Raw genomic sequence first — 16,858 nt, 5'->3', positions numbered from 1 at the left:
GTCCTGCCTCCCAGCCCCCCACCCGCTCTAACCACTGCACCCCACTCCCAAATAAAACAGCTTGGACACTTCTTTCTTTTCTTTCCTTTTAATAAAAAAAAAAGTTTTAAACAATCTAAAAACTGGTTGTAAGGATGTGGAGGGTGAGCCCCAGAGCCGGTGCCCCCCAGAGGGGGACAGCCCCACGCCCCATCAGCCAGCCCCCACCCTGGGGCCAGAGGGGAAAGGTCCGTGCCCCATCCCCACCCCCGCCAGTCCCTCTCTAATTCCTAGTGGCTAAATCTGCACTTGGCTAGCTGAAGGTCGCTAAACCCCTGTCTTGCCATCAGGAGAGACGGATAAAAACCTACTACTACCAGCTACTGGAGACGCCCCCTCCCGCCGCCGTAGGCCACCCGGCCCGGCATTTCGCTCTGCACATCCTGGGCTCCAATTCCCCTGCCGGGGACGTTCATTCTTTGGCTGCTGGGAAAACGCACCCGGCTCTAACCCGGTAGCGCCCCTCCTCTCCCCCTCCCCGAGCCCGGGATGGAACCCGGGGTCCTGGCTCCCAGCCCCCCCCCTGCTCTAACCACTACACCCCACTCCCCTCCCCGAGCCCGGGAGAGAACCCAGGCGTCCTGGCTCCCAGCCCCCCCTTGCTCTAACCACTACACCCCACTCCCCTCCCCGAGCCTGGGGGAGAACCCAGGCGTCCTGGCTCCCAGCCCCCCCACCCTCCGGGCTCTGACCGCCAGCCCCAGCTGCCCTCCCGGCGCCCGCTAGGGCAGCAGGACGTTGATCTCGGAGACGCTGGCCTCCAGCACGTTCTCGGCGGTGGTCTTGCCGTGCTGCTCCTTGAGGTGGCGGCGGATGGCGGGCTTGTGGGCGAAGCGCACGTCGCAGTAGGAGCAGCGGTAGGGGCGCTGGCCGCTGTGCAGGTTCATGTGATCGTGGAGGGTGGACTTCTGGGTGAAGCTCTTGCCGCAGACGGCGCAGGAGTGGGACTTGACGCCCCGGTGGACGTTCATGTGCCGGTTGAGGTTGCTGCTGTGGTTGAACTGCTTGCCGCAGCGGGGGCACATGAAGATGAAGTGCTGGGCCCGCATGTGGAAGACCAGCTTCTCCACCCCCTGGAAGGCCTCCTCGCACTTGGCGCAGCGGATGCTGCGCAGCGGGTGGGGGCCCGCTGGCCCCCCGCGCCCGGCCCCGGGGCGCCCGCCGGCCTCCTCCGCGTAGGTGCCCCCCGGGAAGATGAGCAGCCCCTCGCCCTCGGCGTCCTCGGCCAGGCTGTAGCAGGCCTTGACCACGCCCTGCGGGGCCGGCTCAGGCGGCGCCGGCCCCTCGGCCACCGTGGAGTTCACCTGGGCCTCCTGCTGCTGCTCCTTGGCCCAGCCGGGGGGCGGGGACCCCTCCTTGGCCCAGGCCGCCTGCTGCTGCTGCTTCTTCTGCCGCTGGGCCACCTCCAGGGCCGACTCCACCTTGACGATGCAGATGTCGGAGACGCCGTCGTCGTCCCCGTAGTCCTCTTCTTCCTCCTCGTCCTTCAGCTCCAGCTCCTCCAGCTCCAGCTTGAGGGGCCAGGCCGGGAGGCGGTGGCGGGCCCGCTCCTGGGGCGAGGGGCCGGCCGGCGCCCGGGGGGCTCCCCCCTTGGCCGGGGGGGCGTCCTCCTTGAGGCCGATCTGGGGCTGGATGAACTGGGAGAGGGCGTTGCGGCACTTCTCCACCACGTGCTCCATCTGCAGGTAGCTGGCGGCCGTCAGGTAGTTGACGATGTCGCGCACGGCGAACTCCAGGGCCCCGGTGTAGCAGGAGAGGAGCAGGTCGGCCACGATCTTGGCGCTGTGCATGAGAGAGACCTGCAGCTCGGAGGAGGGGTTCAGCAGGAACTGGTCGCGCAGGAACGGGGAGCAGGCCGCCAGGATCACCTTGTGGCCCCGGAACTTCAGGCTCTCGGCCACGATGGTCACGTCGCAGAAGCGCTCCTCCGAGCGCAGCTGGTTCATGTTCCGCAGCGTGGCCGCCTCGTGGCCCGGCAGCTGGAACCGCAGCAGCTCCACGCCCGACGCCATGCCGGGGGGGCCGGGGGCTCGGGGGAGTTGTGGGGCTGGAAGGGGGAGCCGGGGGGAGTTGTGGGAGCTGGAAGGGGGAGCCGGGGGGAGTTGTGGGAGCTGGAAGGGGGAGCTGGAAAGGGGAGCAGGGGGCCGGGAAGGGGGGGGCTGGAAGGGGGAGCTGAGGGGAGTTGTGGGGGTGGAAGGGGGAGCTGGGGGGGAGTTGGGGGGCTGGAAGGGGGAGCCAGGGGGCGACTGGAAGTGAGGCCGGGCTGGAGGCAGACAGGAAGGACAGGGTTAGCTGAGGCCGGACAGCCCCCGGGCACCCCCTTTCTCCGTCATGCTCCCCCTTTTGCCCCGATCACACCCGGCCGGCCCACCCTGCCGGCCCCGGCTGCCTTCCCCGCGCCCCACATCCGGGGGGGGTGGGGCCGAGGCAGGCACCCACCTGATCGGCTGCAAAGTGGCCCTGAACCCACCCTGGACAGAGCTCCCCCACTGCGCCCCTCCCCCACTGCACTCAACCTCTGCGCCGCGCCCCACCCCCATTGCACCCACCCCCCTGCACCCCTCCCCCATTGCACCCGACCTTTGCGTCCCGCCCCCATTACACCCACCCCCTGCACCCCATTGTGCCCCTCCCCCTTTGCACCTAACCCCCTGCGCTCCATTGCACCCCTCCCCCACTACGCCCCTCCCCCATTCCACCCCCCCCGCGCCCCATTGTACCCCCCCACTGCCCCCTCCCCCTTTGCACCCGCCCCCCATTGCACCCCCCCCACTCCCTGGGTGCCCCCCCTCACCTGCAGGCGGCCGCGGGTCCCGACCCCTCCGGGTTTCTGCCCCTCGCTTCGCTTTGGGGGGTTTGGGGGGTTTTCTATTTTTGCACAAGGAGCCAACTCCAGAGAAAGGGAATTAAAGGGGCCAGGCGAGGCGAGGGGCTCTTAAAGGGGCAGGACCCGGCGGGGAGATTATTGTCCGCCAGATGAAAAGTAAACGGGGAAGGTAGGCGAGAGGACGGGGGGGGGAGAGGCAGCCCCACCACCCCGGTGCATCGTGGGATACGGGGATGCGTTGGGGGGGAGGCAGCCTCGCTGCATTGTGGGATACAGGGGGGAGGCGAACCCGGTGTGGGAGAGGGCAGAGGGGGAGGTGGCCTCAGTGCATAGTAGGATATGGGGGTGCATGGGGGGGAGGCGGCCCCATGCATCGTGAGATATGGGGGGGTTGGGGAGAGGCAGCCCCGGTGCATCATGGGATACAGGGGTGCGTGGAGGGACAAGGCCCCGGTGCATCGTGGGATATAGGGGATTGTTGGGGGGAGACGGCCCCAGTGCATCATGAGATATGGGGGTGCGTGGGGTGAGGCAGCCCCAGTGCATCGTGGGATACGGGGGTGTGTAGCAGGACAAGGCTCTGGTGCATTGTGGGATACGGGGGTGCATGGGGGGACAAGGCCCCAGTGCATCTGTGATATAGGGATTGTTGGGGGCGATGGCCCCAGTGCATCCCGGAATACGGGGGATTGTTGGGGGGGAGATAACCCCAGTGCATCGTGGGATACAGGGGTGCGTGGCAGGGCAAGGCTCTGGTGCATTGTGGGATACCGGGGTGCATTGCGGGGAGGTGGCCCTGGTACATCATGGGATATGGGGATACGTGGGGGGGGCAGACCCAGTGCATTGTGGGAGCTGAGGGCACTTGGGGATTTGGTGGCTACTTCTCCCTCCAGGGGCCCCTTTAATTCTCCCTTTCGCGTCCTCCCCTTTAAGAACAGTGACGTCATCACGCGGCGCCAAGCACCAGATGGGCGGGGGGACGAGGGACATTTTTTACCCATAAAATCACCATGGAAACCAGCCCCCCACACACAAACGTGCCCCTCCCCCATCTCCCACTCTGAACGAGGAGGGGGCTGGGGGCCCGGACTCCTGGGTTCTCTCCCGGCGGGGGTGGGGAGTGGGGTCTGGTGGTTAGAGCAGACGGGGGGGCGGCCCGGACTCCTGGGTTCTCTCCCGGCGGGGGTGGGGAGTGGAGTGTGGTGGTTAGAGCAGACGGGGGGGCGGCCCGGACTCCTGGGTTCTCTCCTGGCGGGGGCGGGGAGTGGGGTCTGGTGGTTAGAGCAGATGGGGGCCGGCCCGGACTCCTGGGTTCTCTCCCGGCGGGGGCGGGGAGTGGGGTCTGGTGGTTAGAGCAGATGGGGGCCGGCCCGGACTCCTGGGTTCTCTCCCGGCGGGGGCGGGGAGCGGGGTCTGGTGGTTAGAGCAGACGGGGGGGTGGCCCGGACTCCTGGGTTCTCTCCCGGCAGGGGCGGGGAGTGGGGTCTGGTGGTTAGAGCAGATGGGGGCCGGCCCGGACTCCTGGGTTCTCTCCCGGCGGGGGTGGGGAATGGGGTCTGGTGGTTAGAGCAGACGGGGGGGCGGCCCGGACTCCTGGGTTCTCTCCCGGCGGGGGTGGGGAGTAGGGTCTGGTGGTTAGAGCAGACGGGGGCGGGGCCCGGACTCCTGGGTTCTCTCCGGGCAGTGAGTGGAGTGTGGTGGTTAGAGCAGATGGGGGCCGGCCCAGACTCCTGGGTTCTCTCCCGGCGGGGCAGGGAGTGGGGTCTGGTGGTTAGAGCAGACGGGAGGGGGCCCAGACTCCTGGGTGCTCTGGCGGTGGGGGCGGGGAGTGGCGTGTGGTGGTTAGAGCAGACAGGAGGGGGCCCCGGACTCCTGGGTTCTCTCCCGGTGGGGGCGGGGAGTGGGGTGGGTGGTTAGAGCAGATGAGAGGGGGCCCCGGACTCCTGGGTTCTTTCCCGGCAGGGGCGGGGAGTGGGGTCTGGTGGTTACAGCAGATGGCGGGGGGCCTGGACTCCTGGGTTCTCTCCTGGCGGGGGTGGGGAGTGGAGTGTGGTGGTTAGAGCAGATGGGGGGGGCCCGGACTCCTGGGCTCTCTCCCGGCGGGGGCGGGGAGTGGCATGTGGTGGTTAGAGCAGACAGGAGGGAGCCCCGGACTCCTGGGTTCTCTCCCGGCGGGGACGGGGAGTGGGGTCTGATGGTTAGAGCAGACGTGGGGGCGGGGGGGGCCCAGACTCCTGGGTTCTCTCCCGGCGGGGGCGGGGCCGGGGGGCTGGCTCGGTGCTCACTAATCCTGTACCCATTAACCGGGGATCCGGGAAATGAGCCCTTGTTTGTGCAGCCCTGTGCGTGTCACCAAAACAAACAGACCCTGACCCTGGGGGCCGCAAGGCCAGACCCCTGCCCGCAGCTGCCCAGGGGGGGGACACTGGCCCTTCCCCCTCAGGAACGCTGCCAGCCCTGAGCGGGGGCGGGGGGGGCGAGAGCCCAGCCCTATCGCCTGGGGAGGGAGGGGCCCAAGGCTGGGCCTGGCCCCGCAGGGGAGGGTCCCCATAGCAGAGCAGCCGAGGCCAGGAGCAGGTGCGCGGGTCCCCCCCAGGAACCACCATGGCCCCCTCCCTCTGCGCTCTCCTCCTGCTCGCCCTCCGCCCAGGTACGGGGAGGGGTGCGGAGCCCCCCAGGGACAGGGCGGGCGAGGGATGCAGAGGGAGTTTGGGGGGGTCGATCTCGGGGGGGTGGGACTGAAACATCCTCCCCGCACTCCTTCACTGGGCTTGTTTCTCGTTCCCCTTTTCCTGTCCCCCCATCCTGCTGCCCATCCCGCCCTCTCTCCTCCCGTCTTCTGCCTCCATCCCTCTTCCTGCCTCTTCCCCCTCTCGCAAGCCGCCTCGTTCTGTCTTTCTCTCATTCCCCGGTTCATTCTGTTCTTTCTTTCTTTCTTTCTCTCCCCCCCTTATCAGTCTCTCCTTCTTTCTCTCTCTCTTTCGTTTTTTCTCATTCCCTTTTTCTTTCCTGCCCTCTGTCTCGTCTCTGCTCTTTTTTTCTCTCTTCCTTTTCCTCCGAATCTCTCTCTCTCCTCCCTTGGTCCCTGCGTGTTCCCCGTCTCCCCCAGGTGCCTGGGCGCAGCCCCCCGAGGAGGCAGCGCCCTCCTGTGGCCAGGACGTGGCCATCCGCAATGGCACATTCGCCCTGTCGGACGGGTACCGCCGGGGCAGCGTGCTCACCTACTCCTGCCCCCCGGGCTTCTACCCCTACCCCCTGGGCAGCCGCCTCTGCCAGGACAACGGGCGCTGGACCCCGCTCCGTACCCCGAGAGGCTCCGTCTCCACCAAGCCGCTCTGCAGAGGTACGGGGTGCCCGGACACCGGGGTTCTCTGGAAGGGGAGTGGGGGCTGGCGTTTAGAGCGGGATGGGGTTGGGAGCCTATCCCCAGCTCTGGGAGGGGAGTGGGGTCGAGTGGGCTGGAGGGGTGGGGGGGCCAGGAGCCAGGACTCCTGGGTTCTCGCCACTCCGGTTCCATTCTGGTTTCAGAGATCCGCTGCCCGGCGCAGCTGGCGTTTGAGAACGGCTCATTCCAGCCGCGCCGGGCATCCTACCCTGTGGGCAGCGTCCTGACCTTCGAGTGCCTGGACGGGTACACGTTGCGGGGGCCAGCCCAGCGCATCTGCCAGGGGAACGGGCACTGGGACGGGGGCACCCCCGCCTGCGACGATGGAGGTGAGACCCCCCTGAGATCCCCTATGTCCCCAGGGGGCTCAGGGGTGGAGGTGGGTCCCGGGGGGTCGGAAACTGAGGGTCAGGGGGCCGTTCTCACCTCTCTCTCCCCCCAGCTGAGCACTGCCCCAACCCCGGGGTGCCGGCGGGGACGACGAAGAGCGGCAGCCGGTACCGGCTGGGCGAGCAGGTCTCCTACCGCTGCCAGCCAGGGCTGTCTCTGGTGGGCTCTGCCCAGCGCATCTGCACCGAGGCCGGGGAGTGGTCGGGGGCTGAGCCCAGCTGCAGAGGTGAGTGATTCCCCCCCACCCCATCCCTTCCCTCCTCCCCTCCCCTCATCCCTAGCCCAGGGCTCCCCCTTCTGGCTCTCTACCCCCTCCAGGTTCTCCCATCCCTGCAGCTCCTTCACCCCGCTCCGCAGCTCCCACCCACCTGCCCAGGGTCCCCCTCCCCATCCTTCCTTGACCCTCTGTCTCCCCCGCACCTCCGGCGCCATGCTCCGTGCTGCCTGGCTAACGGGGGCCCCGCTTCCCCCCTGCCCGCACAGCCCCTTTCTCCTACGACCGGGTGGAGGACGTCGGGGCCGAGTTCGGAGCCTCCTTCTCCAATGTCTTGGGCTTGGCCAGCTCCTCGGCCTCCTCCAGCCTCAACACCTCCATCCTAAAGACACGTGAGTCTGCCTGGGAGTGTGGGGGGGGGCAGGCACTGGGGAGTATGGGGGGGATTCTGAGGGGGTGGGGACCAGGGAGAGAGGGTGGTGTCTGCGGGGCGAAGAGGATGCGGTGGGGGTGGGAGCCCAAGAGATGGGGGTAACTCATGGGGTGGCAAGAGGCAGTGGGGAGAGGAGGGAATTGAGGGAGTAGGGGTTGGTACTACTTGGTGTAAGGGAGGTGGCGCACACGGGGGGATCCCCCTCCCCAGGATGGTGCAGATAACCCCTCCCGGTTCCCCTGCCCAGCAACGTTCCTGGGCCGCAGGCTCATTCTTAGCGACGACAGCTTCCTTAACGTCTACCTGCTGGTGGACTCCTCGAAGAGCGTCAACAAAGAAAGCTTCCAGATCTTCAAGGAATGGGTGGAGAACATTGTGGACCGGGTGAGTCCGGGGTGGGGGTGGCAGCTCCGCTGTCAGGAACTATGTCCCAGCATTGGTTCTAAGCGCCTCAACACCAGCCATGGCAGCTGCGGTTTTTCTAGGGGTCTCCTCAATAGTTCTGGGCGCCTCAGTGTCCGTTGTGGATGCTGCAAGTTCTAGGTACTTGTATGTCAGCTCAAAGGTTCTTTCACTGCCAGACGTGGGTGACGCAAGTTCTGTGCACAGGCCTGCTGGTTCTAGGTACGTCAACGCCAGCCATGGACGCTGCAAGTTCTCGGGGCTTGTGCCCAGGCGGTAGATGCCGCAGGCCAGCCATGAATGCTACAGATTCTAGATGCCTGCATGCCTGTTCTCGGTATCGCAGTGGTAGCCATGGGCACTGCAAATTGTAGCTTCTCACACATCAAATCTAGGTATTCCAGTGCCAACAATGAGTGCTACAAGTTGTAAGTGCCTCTCCCCCATTCTAGGAATCTCACGGCCTTATATGGCTGCTGCAAGTTCCAGGTGCTCATAGGCTGAGTCTACCTACAGTGACAGCTTATGGGCATTGCAGGTTCTAGGTGCCACCACCTTGGTTCTAGGTTATTCAATACCAGCCACATGTGCTGCAAATTCTAGGTGTCTCAGTGTTGGTTTTAAATGCCTCAGCACCTGCTCTGGGCCCCTCAGCACTGGGTCTAGGTCTCTCTCATTGCCAGAGCTCACTTTCCTGTTCTTTCTCATACCCTGTCCTCCTCTTCCTCTGTTTCCTGTTCCCTCCCTATCTCTCACCCGTTCCAGATTGCCAGCTTTGAAGTAGCGTCCAGCTTTGCTGTGATCTCCTACGCCACCAAGCCCAAGAAAATCGTTGCCATTTATGATCCCGAAGCTGCTGAAGCAGATGAAGTTATCAAAAAGACAAAGACGGGGATGAATTTTCAAGGTTTTGCATGCTTCCTCTTTGTGTGGCCTCCCTAATGCATGGGGGTCTCGCGCTTTCAATACCACCCACGACCCGTATTAGGTGCCGCAGGACCCTGGGTATTACCTGGGTTCTAGGTGCCTCAACACCTACCTTCAGACTGGGAGATGGATGCTGGTGGTCTCATCAAGCCAGTAATAAACCATCGTTAGGGTTTCTAAAAATAATAGAATGTAACTTGCTAACTCAGAAAGTATCGCACCCACCATGAACTAACTCTATTATGGATCTTACTATGACAGATAAAGAGGAATTGATCACTGGACTGCAAGTCAGTGGTTGCCTAGAGACCAGTGATCATGACCTTGTTGCATTCAATATGAGCAAACAGAGACGGTCCCAGCCAGAAATATACATATTTAGTGCTTCAAGAGAACTAATTTCCCCAAACTAAGGAAAATGCCGAGTGAGATTGAGTGGGAGGAAATGTTAAGTTCTAGGTGCCTCAATACCAGCCCTTAATCTCACGAGAATTTTCGTTGCCTTAGCACTAGTCCTGGGCACTGTTGGTTCTTGATGACTTAGCACCACGTGTGGGCACTATGCTTCTAGGCCCCTCAACCCCATTACTGGTTCTAGACGCCTCAACACAAGTTCTGGGTATTATGGGTTCTAGGAGCTTCAATAGCTGCATCTCCTTTAGGGCTCTAGATGCATCAACACCAGCAGAGACGACCCATGCCTGCTGATGGGGGTGGGCAGAGCGAGGGCAGCTGGCTTCAGCAGTGTTACTGAGCATGCCCAGTCCAAGCCAAGCATCAAATCTGGGGGGAGGAAGGAACGTGATCTCACATGCCCCCTCACGCATCACCTCTGAAATTGAGCTCTAGATTCCACTGGCTCTAGATAGATCTATTCCAGCTATTGTCATTACTGGCTCTAGGCTCCCCCACATGAGTTTCAGATGCTTCACTATATCCTGGGTTCTAGGTGCCTTAGCACCAGTTCTAGGTGTAGGGGGTATTTTATCCTTTTGCAGATCATGGCAACGGGACTGGGACCAACATCCGAGCGGCGCTGCTGGAGGTGTATAACATGATCCTGTTCCAGAAGGAAACCTTCAACCGGGCGGGCAAGCCGGATGCGTGGAAGAAAATCCGGCATGCTATCATTGTGCTGACAGATGGTGAGGAGCGACTGTTCCATTCTTTGGGGGCCAGGGAAGGGGTTATCTGACCCCCACCCTCAGTGGGTGTAGGTCAAGCTTCCCAACTGCATAGCCCATTGTCAATGTGCCCCTGTCCTGGGGGAAGGGAATGGGTCATGTCTCCTAACCCATAGGATGTTGTTTCAGGCAAATACAACATGGGAGGATCTCCCAAGGATGCGGTGGTCAAGATAGAAGATGTCCTAGAGATCAAGCCAGACAGGAAAGACTACCTAGGTGAGTCTGCCAACACGCTTGGGTCCATTCCACATGCCAGTGATGGTTGCAGTCCTTCACTGATGTGATCTACCTGTTCTAGGTGCCTCCATGCCAGTTCTAGGTGCTTCATTACTTGGCTGTGGCTACAGTTCCAGGATCTTGGCACTTCCCATTCTAGATTTGTCAATATCTTCCTTGGCGCTGCAATACCAGGATCTGGTGCTTCAGCACCCATCCTAAGCAGCTCAGTAGCTTACCACCAAGTTATTTGTACTGCTGGTTCTAGGTACCACTACATTTGTTCTATTTTCCTGAAACCAGACCTGGCTATGAAATGAGTTTTCTTCCCACAAAAAAGTTTTGATGAAAACAACAAAGGCTTTTATTAAGCATTTTCTTCAGATGTTTCTGGGTGTTTTTCAAATTTTGCCATTTTTTTCAGTTTTAACTGAAAATAGATAGTGCCTGCTGAAAATTTTTGACCAAAAAGGTCATTTTTCTTTGTTCAGGGGGAGGGACGTTCCACACTTAAACTTTTGAGTTGCTCAATTTGCTACCAAGTTTTCTGTTTTCTTGATTCTAGGTGCCAGTTATAGGTATGAATAATGATAACTCAATTTTAGCATCTATATGCTACAATGTCCAGGTTCCTCTGTGCACCCTATTTCTCACTACCCAATTCCTTCTACTGTGGGTTCTAGGTACCTCAACACTGGTTCTAGGCATTATTATGTCCTAGACGGTCCTAGGTCCTTGGTTTGTCAGAAGCTGGGAATGAGCAACAAGGGATGGCTCACTTGATGATTACCTGTTCTGTTCATTCCCTTTGAAGCACCTGGCATTGGGCACTGTCAGAAGACCAGATACTGGGCTAGCTGGACCTTTGGTCTGACCAAGTATGGCCTTTCTTATGCCCTAGTAATAAGGCACTGTGCCAATTTTAGGCACTGTGCCAATTCTAGGCACCACAGTACCCGTCCTAGTGCCTTGCTGCTGTTTGTTCTAGGTGCCTCAACACCATTTCTAAGCCCGGCTGGGTTCCAGAATGCTCTAAGAATTGGTTCTGGGCGCACTGCTGGTTGTAGACGCCACACTACCAGGGACAGGGCTCTCCAGTGACTTTCCAGCCTCAACACCAGCTCCAAACCCTTCGGATTCTCGGTGCCCTCATGCAGTTCCTTGACTTGCCTCCTAGATGTCTATGCCTTTGGGATTGGGACGCTGGAGGTGGACTGGGATGGCCTTAATGAGATCGCTTCTAAGAAGGAAGGGGAGAGGCACGCCTTCAAGATGGACTCAAGCCAGGATCTCAAGGCTGCGTTTGAGGATGTCCTGGGTACGTAGGGGCCAACCCGTGCAGCGGGTGCAGCGTCCCCCAGTCACAGCGAGGGGGCCTCGTCTTTGCAGGCTGTCTAGTCAAGCTGCCAAGGAGGAGGGCTGGGGTGTCATGTCTCCCTGTTTGGAACTGGGTGGGGGCGTCTCTCCCAGAGGGGAACCAAGCCGGGGCGGGGGGATCTCTTCCCATGGGGCACCAGTCTGAGGGAGCGGGGGCTCTGCTGGGACTATGGGGCCATGTGGGCTTGGGGGTCTTCCAGAACAGTGACCCTAGGATGTGGAGGACACACAGAGGGATGTGGCAAGCAGTGACCCTGAGGACTAACCCTCTTCCCTCCACATGGCACAGACCCAAAAAACATCCACGATCTCTGCGGGCTAGGAAACGATTCGCTGAGTGCCACGTCCCAGCAGCGGAACCCCTGGCACGTGGTCATCAAGGTGGGTCTGTCTGCTGAGCCCTCTTCGGGGGACCGCTGTCCCGTTCCCTCCCTCCCTGGGGGCTGGGACCGCTGTTCCGGACACCTGGGTCCCGTTCCCTCCTTCCCTCCCTGCGGGCTGGGACCGCTGTCCCGGACACCTGGGTCCCGTTCCCTCCTTCCCTCCCTGCGGGCTGGGACCGCTGTCCCGGACACCTGGGTCCCGTTCCCTCCTTCCCTCCCTGCGGGCTGGGACCGCTGTCCTGTTGTGGAGTCCCCGGGCGAGGCTCTGGAACTGCTTCCTACGACGCCGGGCAGGACTCTGAGGAAGTCTCCTCTCGGGGAGCAGCCTGTCTGCAGGACACACAGCTCCCCCGGCTTCCCCCTTCCTGGGTCTGACCTCGGCGCATTCAGCATCTTCTGCCCCTCCGTGCACTTCCCACAGTGGGTCCGCCCAGGCAGGGTCCTGGGGGGCCAGAGGGTCCTGCCCCCCAACTCCGCAGTCAGACGTGACTCTCAGCCAGCCAGTAAAACAGAAGGTTTATTAGACGACAGGAACATGGTCTAACACAGAGCTTGTAGGTGCAGAGAACCGGACTCCTCAGCCGGGTCCATTTTGGGGGGCAGTGAGCCAACCAGCCAGCCCCAAACTGAAACTCCCTACAGCCCCCCTCCTCTGGGCTTTGTCCCTTTCCCGGGCCATGAGGTCACCGGATTCCTTTGTTCTCCAGCCCTTTAGCTCTCACCTTGCAGGGGGGAAGGGCCCAGGCCATCAGTTGCCAGGAAACAGGGTGTTGGCCATTTATGTACCCTGGCCCTTTGCTCTGCAACAATCACACCCCCTTATCACACCCCCTAGAGACTTAAGAGATGCCTAGGGGAAATTGAGGCACCCCTACAGTATTCAGAGGAAATATTCAGAACAGTCCCGCTTTGTCACACCTGTTCCCTCCCTCCCCGGGGGCTGGGACTGCTGTCCTGGATGCCTGGGTCCTTTTTCCTCCCTCCCTGGGGGCTGTGAGCACTGCTGGTCCCCCTAGCAGTGTTGGGAGAGGAGGCATTCCTCCCACAGCCCCTCCCTGCATTGGACCCTCTCCCTGTCCATAGGGGACGACAGGTGCGTCGTGCCGGGGGTCCCTGGTTTCTGACTCGTGGGTCCTGACGGCCGCACACTGCTTCAACCAGGTGACAGACACGTCCCTCTGGAGAGTAAAAGTGGGTAAGGGACCCTGCACAGCACTCGGCCCTTGGAACCCAGGAGTCCTGGCTCCCAGCCCTCCTGCTCTAACCCACCTGGCCCCACTCCCCTCCCAGAGCCGGGAGAGAACCCAGGTGTCCTAGCGCCCAGCCCCCAGTGCTCTAGCCACTAGACCCCACTCCCCTCCCAGAGCTGGGAGAGAATCCAGGCTTCCTGGCTCCCAGCGCTCTAACCACTAGCCTCTTTCCCGGCACGTGCCCGCTGGCAGAGTCGCCTCCGGCGCGGGTCTCCCCTTGGCCCTTTTCCCCCTGTCCCGCAGCACGCGACCTTTCCTCAGCTCTGACCCGGGCGCTTCGTTCCCCTCGCCGTGCCCCCGCCCGGCCCCTGGGCAATGGCTTGTGAAAGCCCAGCCTGGCGCCTCGGCTGGCCCGGGCCCCGCTGACGGGCAGGAGAACGGCCCCATGGGCCGACAAGGGGAATGAACAGAGCAGGGCAATGAGCGAGTGAGCCGTCCTGCCGGCCAGTCCCAGCCTCTGGCAGTCCGAGGGCTGGGAACTCGGGCCACGGGGCGGCGTCCCTGCCCATCCCGGCTCGTAGCCACCCACAGACCCATCCTCCAGGAGCTTTGGCCTTACAGCACCCTCCGGCAGTGAGTTCCTCCGGTTGTTGGCACGCTGGGCGACGCCTTGTGTGGGTTTGGAGCCCGCTGCCCGGTCACTTCTTGGCTTGCCCCCTGGTTCCGGCGTTCCGGGAAGGGGTGAATAACGCTCCCCTGGTCCCGCTCTCCAGCCGGCCCGGTTCACAGCCCCTCGGTCATCTCTTTCCCAGGCTGAACGGGCCCAGGCGCACGGACCAGCCGCTGAATCAGTTCTGTTCCCTTCTCTGCCCCCTTCGCTTTCCTGAGGGGGCGCCCGGAGCTGTGGGCAGGGGTCCGGGGGGGCGGCTGGCGGCAGCTGTTTGGACTCGTGGCCAAGTCAGACCCACCCCACGTACCTGTGGGCCCGGACATGCAGATCTGCGGATATTTCCCGTACCAACACCCCCGACGCACTCCCTGCTGCGGGCACCGGCCCCCCAGGGCCCCAGGAGACCAGGCGGGGGGAAGTCCCTGGGTACAGACTCGAACCCAGCCCCCAGTCTGCTGCCAGCCCCATGTCCCGAGGAGGAGCATCCAGGGTGGGGGCCCGTCCCCGGGCTGCGAGGGGGGCAGCCGTGGGGCTGGGCCAGGGCTGAGGCTGTGTCTCGGGGCAGGGACGGCGGAGATCCCCATCGAGAGCAGGACCGATCACCCGAGCTACAACGTCACGGCCAAGGCCGGCCAGGGCATCCCAGAGTACTACGACCACGACGTGTCCCTGATCAGACTGCAGAAGGCCGTGCAGTTCTCGGGGCAGGTCAGGTGAGAGCGCCCCCTCCTGGGGAGAGAGGGCGGGGAGCGGGGCCGGGGCCTGTGCCCTCTAGGGGGCGCCGGCTCCCATCTGCCCCCAGGGTGGGGACTGGCTGGCTCAGGGGGGCGGGGAATGGGGCAGGGGTCTGTCCCCTCTAGGGGGCGCCGGTCCTGATCTAGCCCCTGATCTAGCCCCAGCTCAGCGCCCGTCTCTCTCCTCCCCAGACCCATCTGCCTGCCCTGCACAAAGCGAGCGAATCGAGCTCTGAAGATGCCCCAGGGGACGACGTGCAAGGATCACGGTGCGTGCGACGTCCCAGGGGCCACGCCCGCCCCTTGCTGGGGGGCACACGATCGCCCCGTGCGTCCCTCGAGGCTGGCGGCCCAGGGAGCGTCTCGCGGCGCCGGGCTCCGCGGGCAGGGGCAGGATGGCGTGGGGAGCGCCGCTCCAGGCTGTGGGCAGAGGCGGCCAGCTCGGGGGGCAGGGCTGAGGGTGTGGGGGGCCCCCGCTGCCCTTCCGGGGAACCCAGGCATCCTGCCCTGACCTGGCTGTCTGCCCTGCAGAGCTGGAGCTGCTGGGCCTGGAGCGGGTCCCCGCCCACTTCGTCTCCCTGACCAGCGAGAGGTTAAATGTGCAAATCAAGACCAACAAGTCGGTAGGTGGGTCCCTCTGCCCCCCCAGGGTTCCTGCTCCATTTGGGGGGGATTTGCAGCAGGGGAGAAGCTGGGGGGGCTGATGGGGTGTCCCCCCGCACCCCCCATCTCTGCTGAGCTGTCTCTCACACAGTCTCTCGCACACCGACACACACGGTCTCCCTCGCACATGCCCCGACGTGCACACACAACGGTCTCCCTTGCACACCCCCCAAAACACACACCCTGGTCTTCCTCGCACACATGGTCTCCTTTACACACATCCTGACACACAGACACACACACTTGTGTCACTCTTGGCGCGGTGACCTCTCCCTGGGGGGACGGGCCAGGCCGCAGGCTCCGGGGGCTGTGCTGGGCCGAGCCCGAGCCGGGGGGTTGGGCTGCTCCGTGCGATCAGCGTCCGTCCCTCGGCAGCCCGGCTCGGTCTGTGCGGGGCGAGCTCGGCCCCGGCCCGGCTGCCGCAGCGATCCCCTGCCAGCCCCTGCCGGAGCATCCGTGGGGCCAGGGCTCACCGGGGCTGCGCCGGTCGCACCGCGGCAGCCGCACGCAGAACCGCGGACACGGGGCCGGCCCGCCCGCTCATTGTCACACAAGATTTTTAGGCGTCTGCAAAATGCCATCAAATCTGAACGAAACAGAGCGCGGTTCCCAGGCGGGCCAAAGAGCGAGGCTGGAGGTCAACAGCAGCGCGTCCCGCGCATGCGAGCGGGCGGCAGAAACCTGACGTCCTCGGGCAAATCCCGTCCCCCGTGCCGGAGAAACCCCGACATCCTCGGACAAATCCCGTCCCCGTGCCGGAGAAACCCCGACGTCCTCGGACAAATCCCGTCCCCGTGCCGGAGAAACCCCGACGTCCTCGGACAAATCCAGTCCCCGCGCCAGAGAAACCCCGACGTCCTCGGACAAATCCCGTCCCCCGCTCCGTGCCGGAGAAACCCCGACGTCCTCGGACAAATCCCGTCCCCCGCTCCGTGCCGGAGAAACCCCGACGTCCTCGGACAAATCCAGTCCCCCGCGCCGTGCCGGAGAAACCCCGACGTCCTCGGGCAAATCCCGTCTCCCGCGCCGGAGAAACCCCGACGTCCTCGGGCAAATCCAGTCCCCCGCGCCGGAGAAACCCCGACGTCCTCGGACAAATCCCGTCCCCCACGCCGCGCCGGAGAAACCCCGACGTCCTCGGACAAATCCCATCCCCCGCACCGCGCCGGAGAAACCCCGACGTCCTCGGACAAATCCAGTCCCCCGCTCCGTGCCAGAGAAACCCCGACGTCCTCGGGCAAATCCCGTCCCCCGCGCCGGAGAAACCCCGACGTCCTCGGACAAATCCCGTCCCCCGCGCCGGAGAAACCCCAACGTCCTCGGACAAATCCAGTCCCCCGCTCCGTGCCAGAGAAACCCCGACGTCCTCGAGCAAATCCCGTCCCCCGCGCCGGAGAAACCCCGACGTCCTCGGGCAAATCCCGTCCCCCGCGCCGTGCCGGAGAAACCCCGACGTCCTCGGGCAAATCCCGTCCCCCGCGCCGCGCCGGAGAAACCCCGACGTCCTCGGGCAAATCCCGTCCCCCGCGCCGCGCCGGAGAAACCCCGACGTCCTCGGGCAAATCCCGTCCCCCGCGCCGGAGAGCCCCCTGAATCGCGCCCGGCACGGAGCCACAGAGAGGGGTTTAGGGGGGTGAAGAGGACGGGCTGACCGGAGGCGGGTAACGGCAGCTACAGGACGTGGCTTAGAAACCGATTTGATCCCGTTGTTGAGCTCCAGAAGCCGGGCAGGGGTGTCGGGCCGCGGCAGCTCCCCGCCGGTCTCACCGTGCGCTGGGCCGTTCGTGGGGGGCGGGGGGATCTCCTCTTTCCCCAGCA

At 63.4% G+C, this 16,858-nt stretch overlaps 2 protein-coding genes across 2 annotated transcripts in view; one reads left to right on the top strand and one right to left on the bottom strand.

The window, feature by feature from the left end:
• Positions 1–724: 724 nt before the first annotated feature.
• Positions 725–2,051, bottom strand: ZBTB12 (zinc finger and BTB domain containing 12). The gene has a single exon (XM_074970857.1). The coding sequence runs from the start codon at positions 2,049–2,051 to the stop codon at positions 762–764; it is 1,290 nt and encodes a 429-aa protein (XP_074826958.1). The 3' UTR covers positions 725–761.
• A 3,407-nt stretch (positions 2,052–5,458) lies between these two features.
• Positions 5,459–16,858, top strand: part of CFB (complement factor B) — a 32,302-nt gene continuing 20,902 nt past the window's right edge. The window contains exons 1-16 of the mRNA XM_074970736.1: positions 5,459–5,519; positions 5,979–6,212; positions 6,398–6,583; positions 6,697–6,870; positions 7,128–7,250; positions 7,539–7,675; positions 8,459–8,600; positions 9,619–9,765; positions 9,934–10,023; positions 11,201–11,341; positions 11,690–11,781; positions 12,867–12,978; positions 14,209–14,356; positions 14,570–14,646; positions 14,909–15,000; positions 15,640–16,650. Of these exons, the coding sequence (XP_074826837.1) occupies positions 5,474–5,519; positions 5,979–6,212; positions 6,398–6,583; positions 6,697–6,870; positions 7,128–7,250; positions 7,539–7,675; positions 8,459–8,600; positions 9,619–9,765; positions 9,934–10,023; positions 11,201–11,341; positions 11,690–11,781; positions 12,867–12,978; positions 14,209–14,356; positions 14,570–14,646; positions 14,909–15,000; positions 15,640–16,650 (2,952 nt within the window). The 5' untranslated portion in view covers positions 5,459–5,473. The remainder of the gene's footprint in view (positions 5,520–5,978; positions 6,213–6,397; positions 6,584–6,696; positions 6,871–7,127; positions 7,251–7,538; positions 7,676–8,458; positions 8,601–9,618; positions 9,766–9,933; positions 10,024–11,200; positions 11,342–11,689; positions 11,782–12,866; positions 12,979–14,208; positions 14,357–14,569; positions 14,647–14,908; positions 15,001–15,639; positions 16,651–16,858) is intronic.

The sequence above is a fragment of the Natator depressus genome, chromosome 14 (genome assembly GCF_965152275.1).
Source record: "Natator depressus isolate rNatDep1 chromosome 14, rNatDep2.hap1, whole genome shotgun sequence".
Lineage (NCBI taxonomy): Eukaryota > Metazoa > Chordata > Testudines > Cheloniidae > Natator > Natator depressus.
This window is presented reverse-complemented; position numbering and strand designations above follow the sequence as displayed.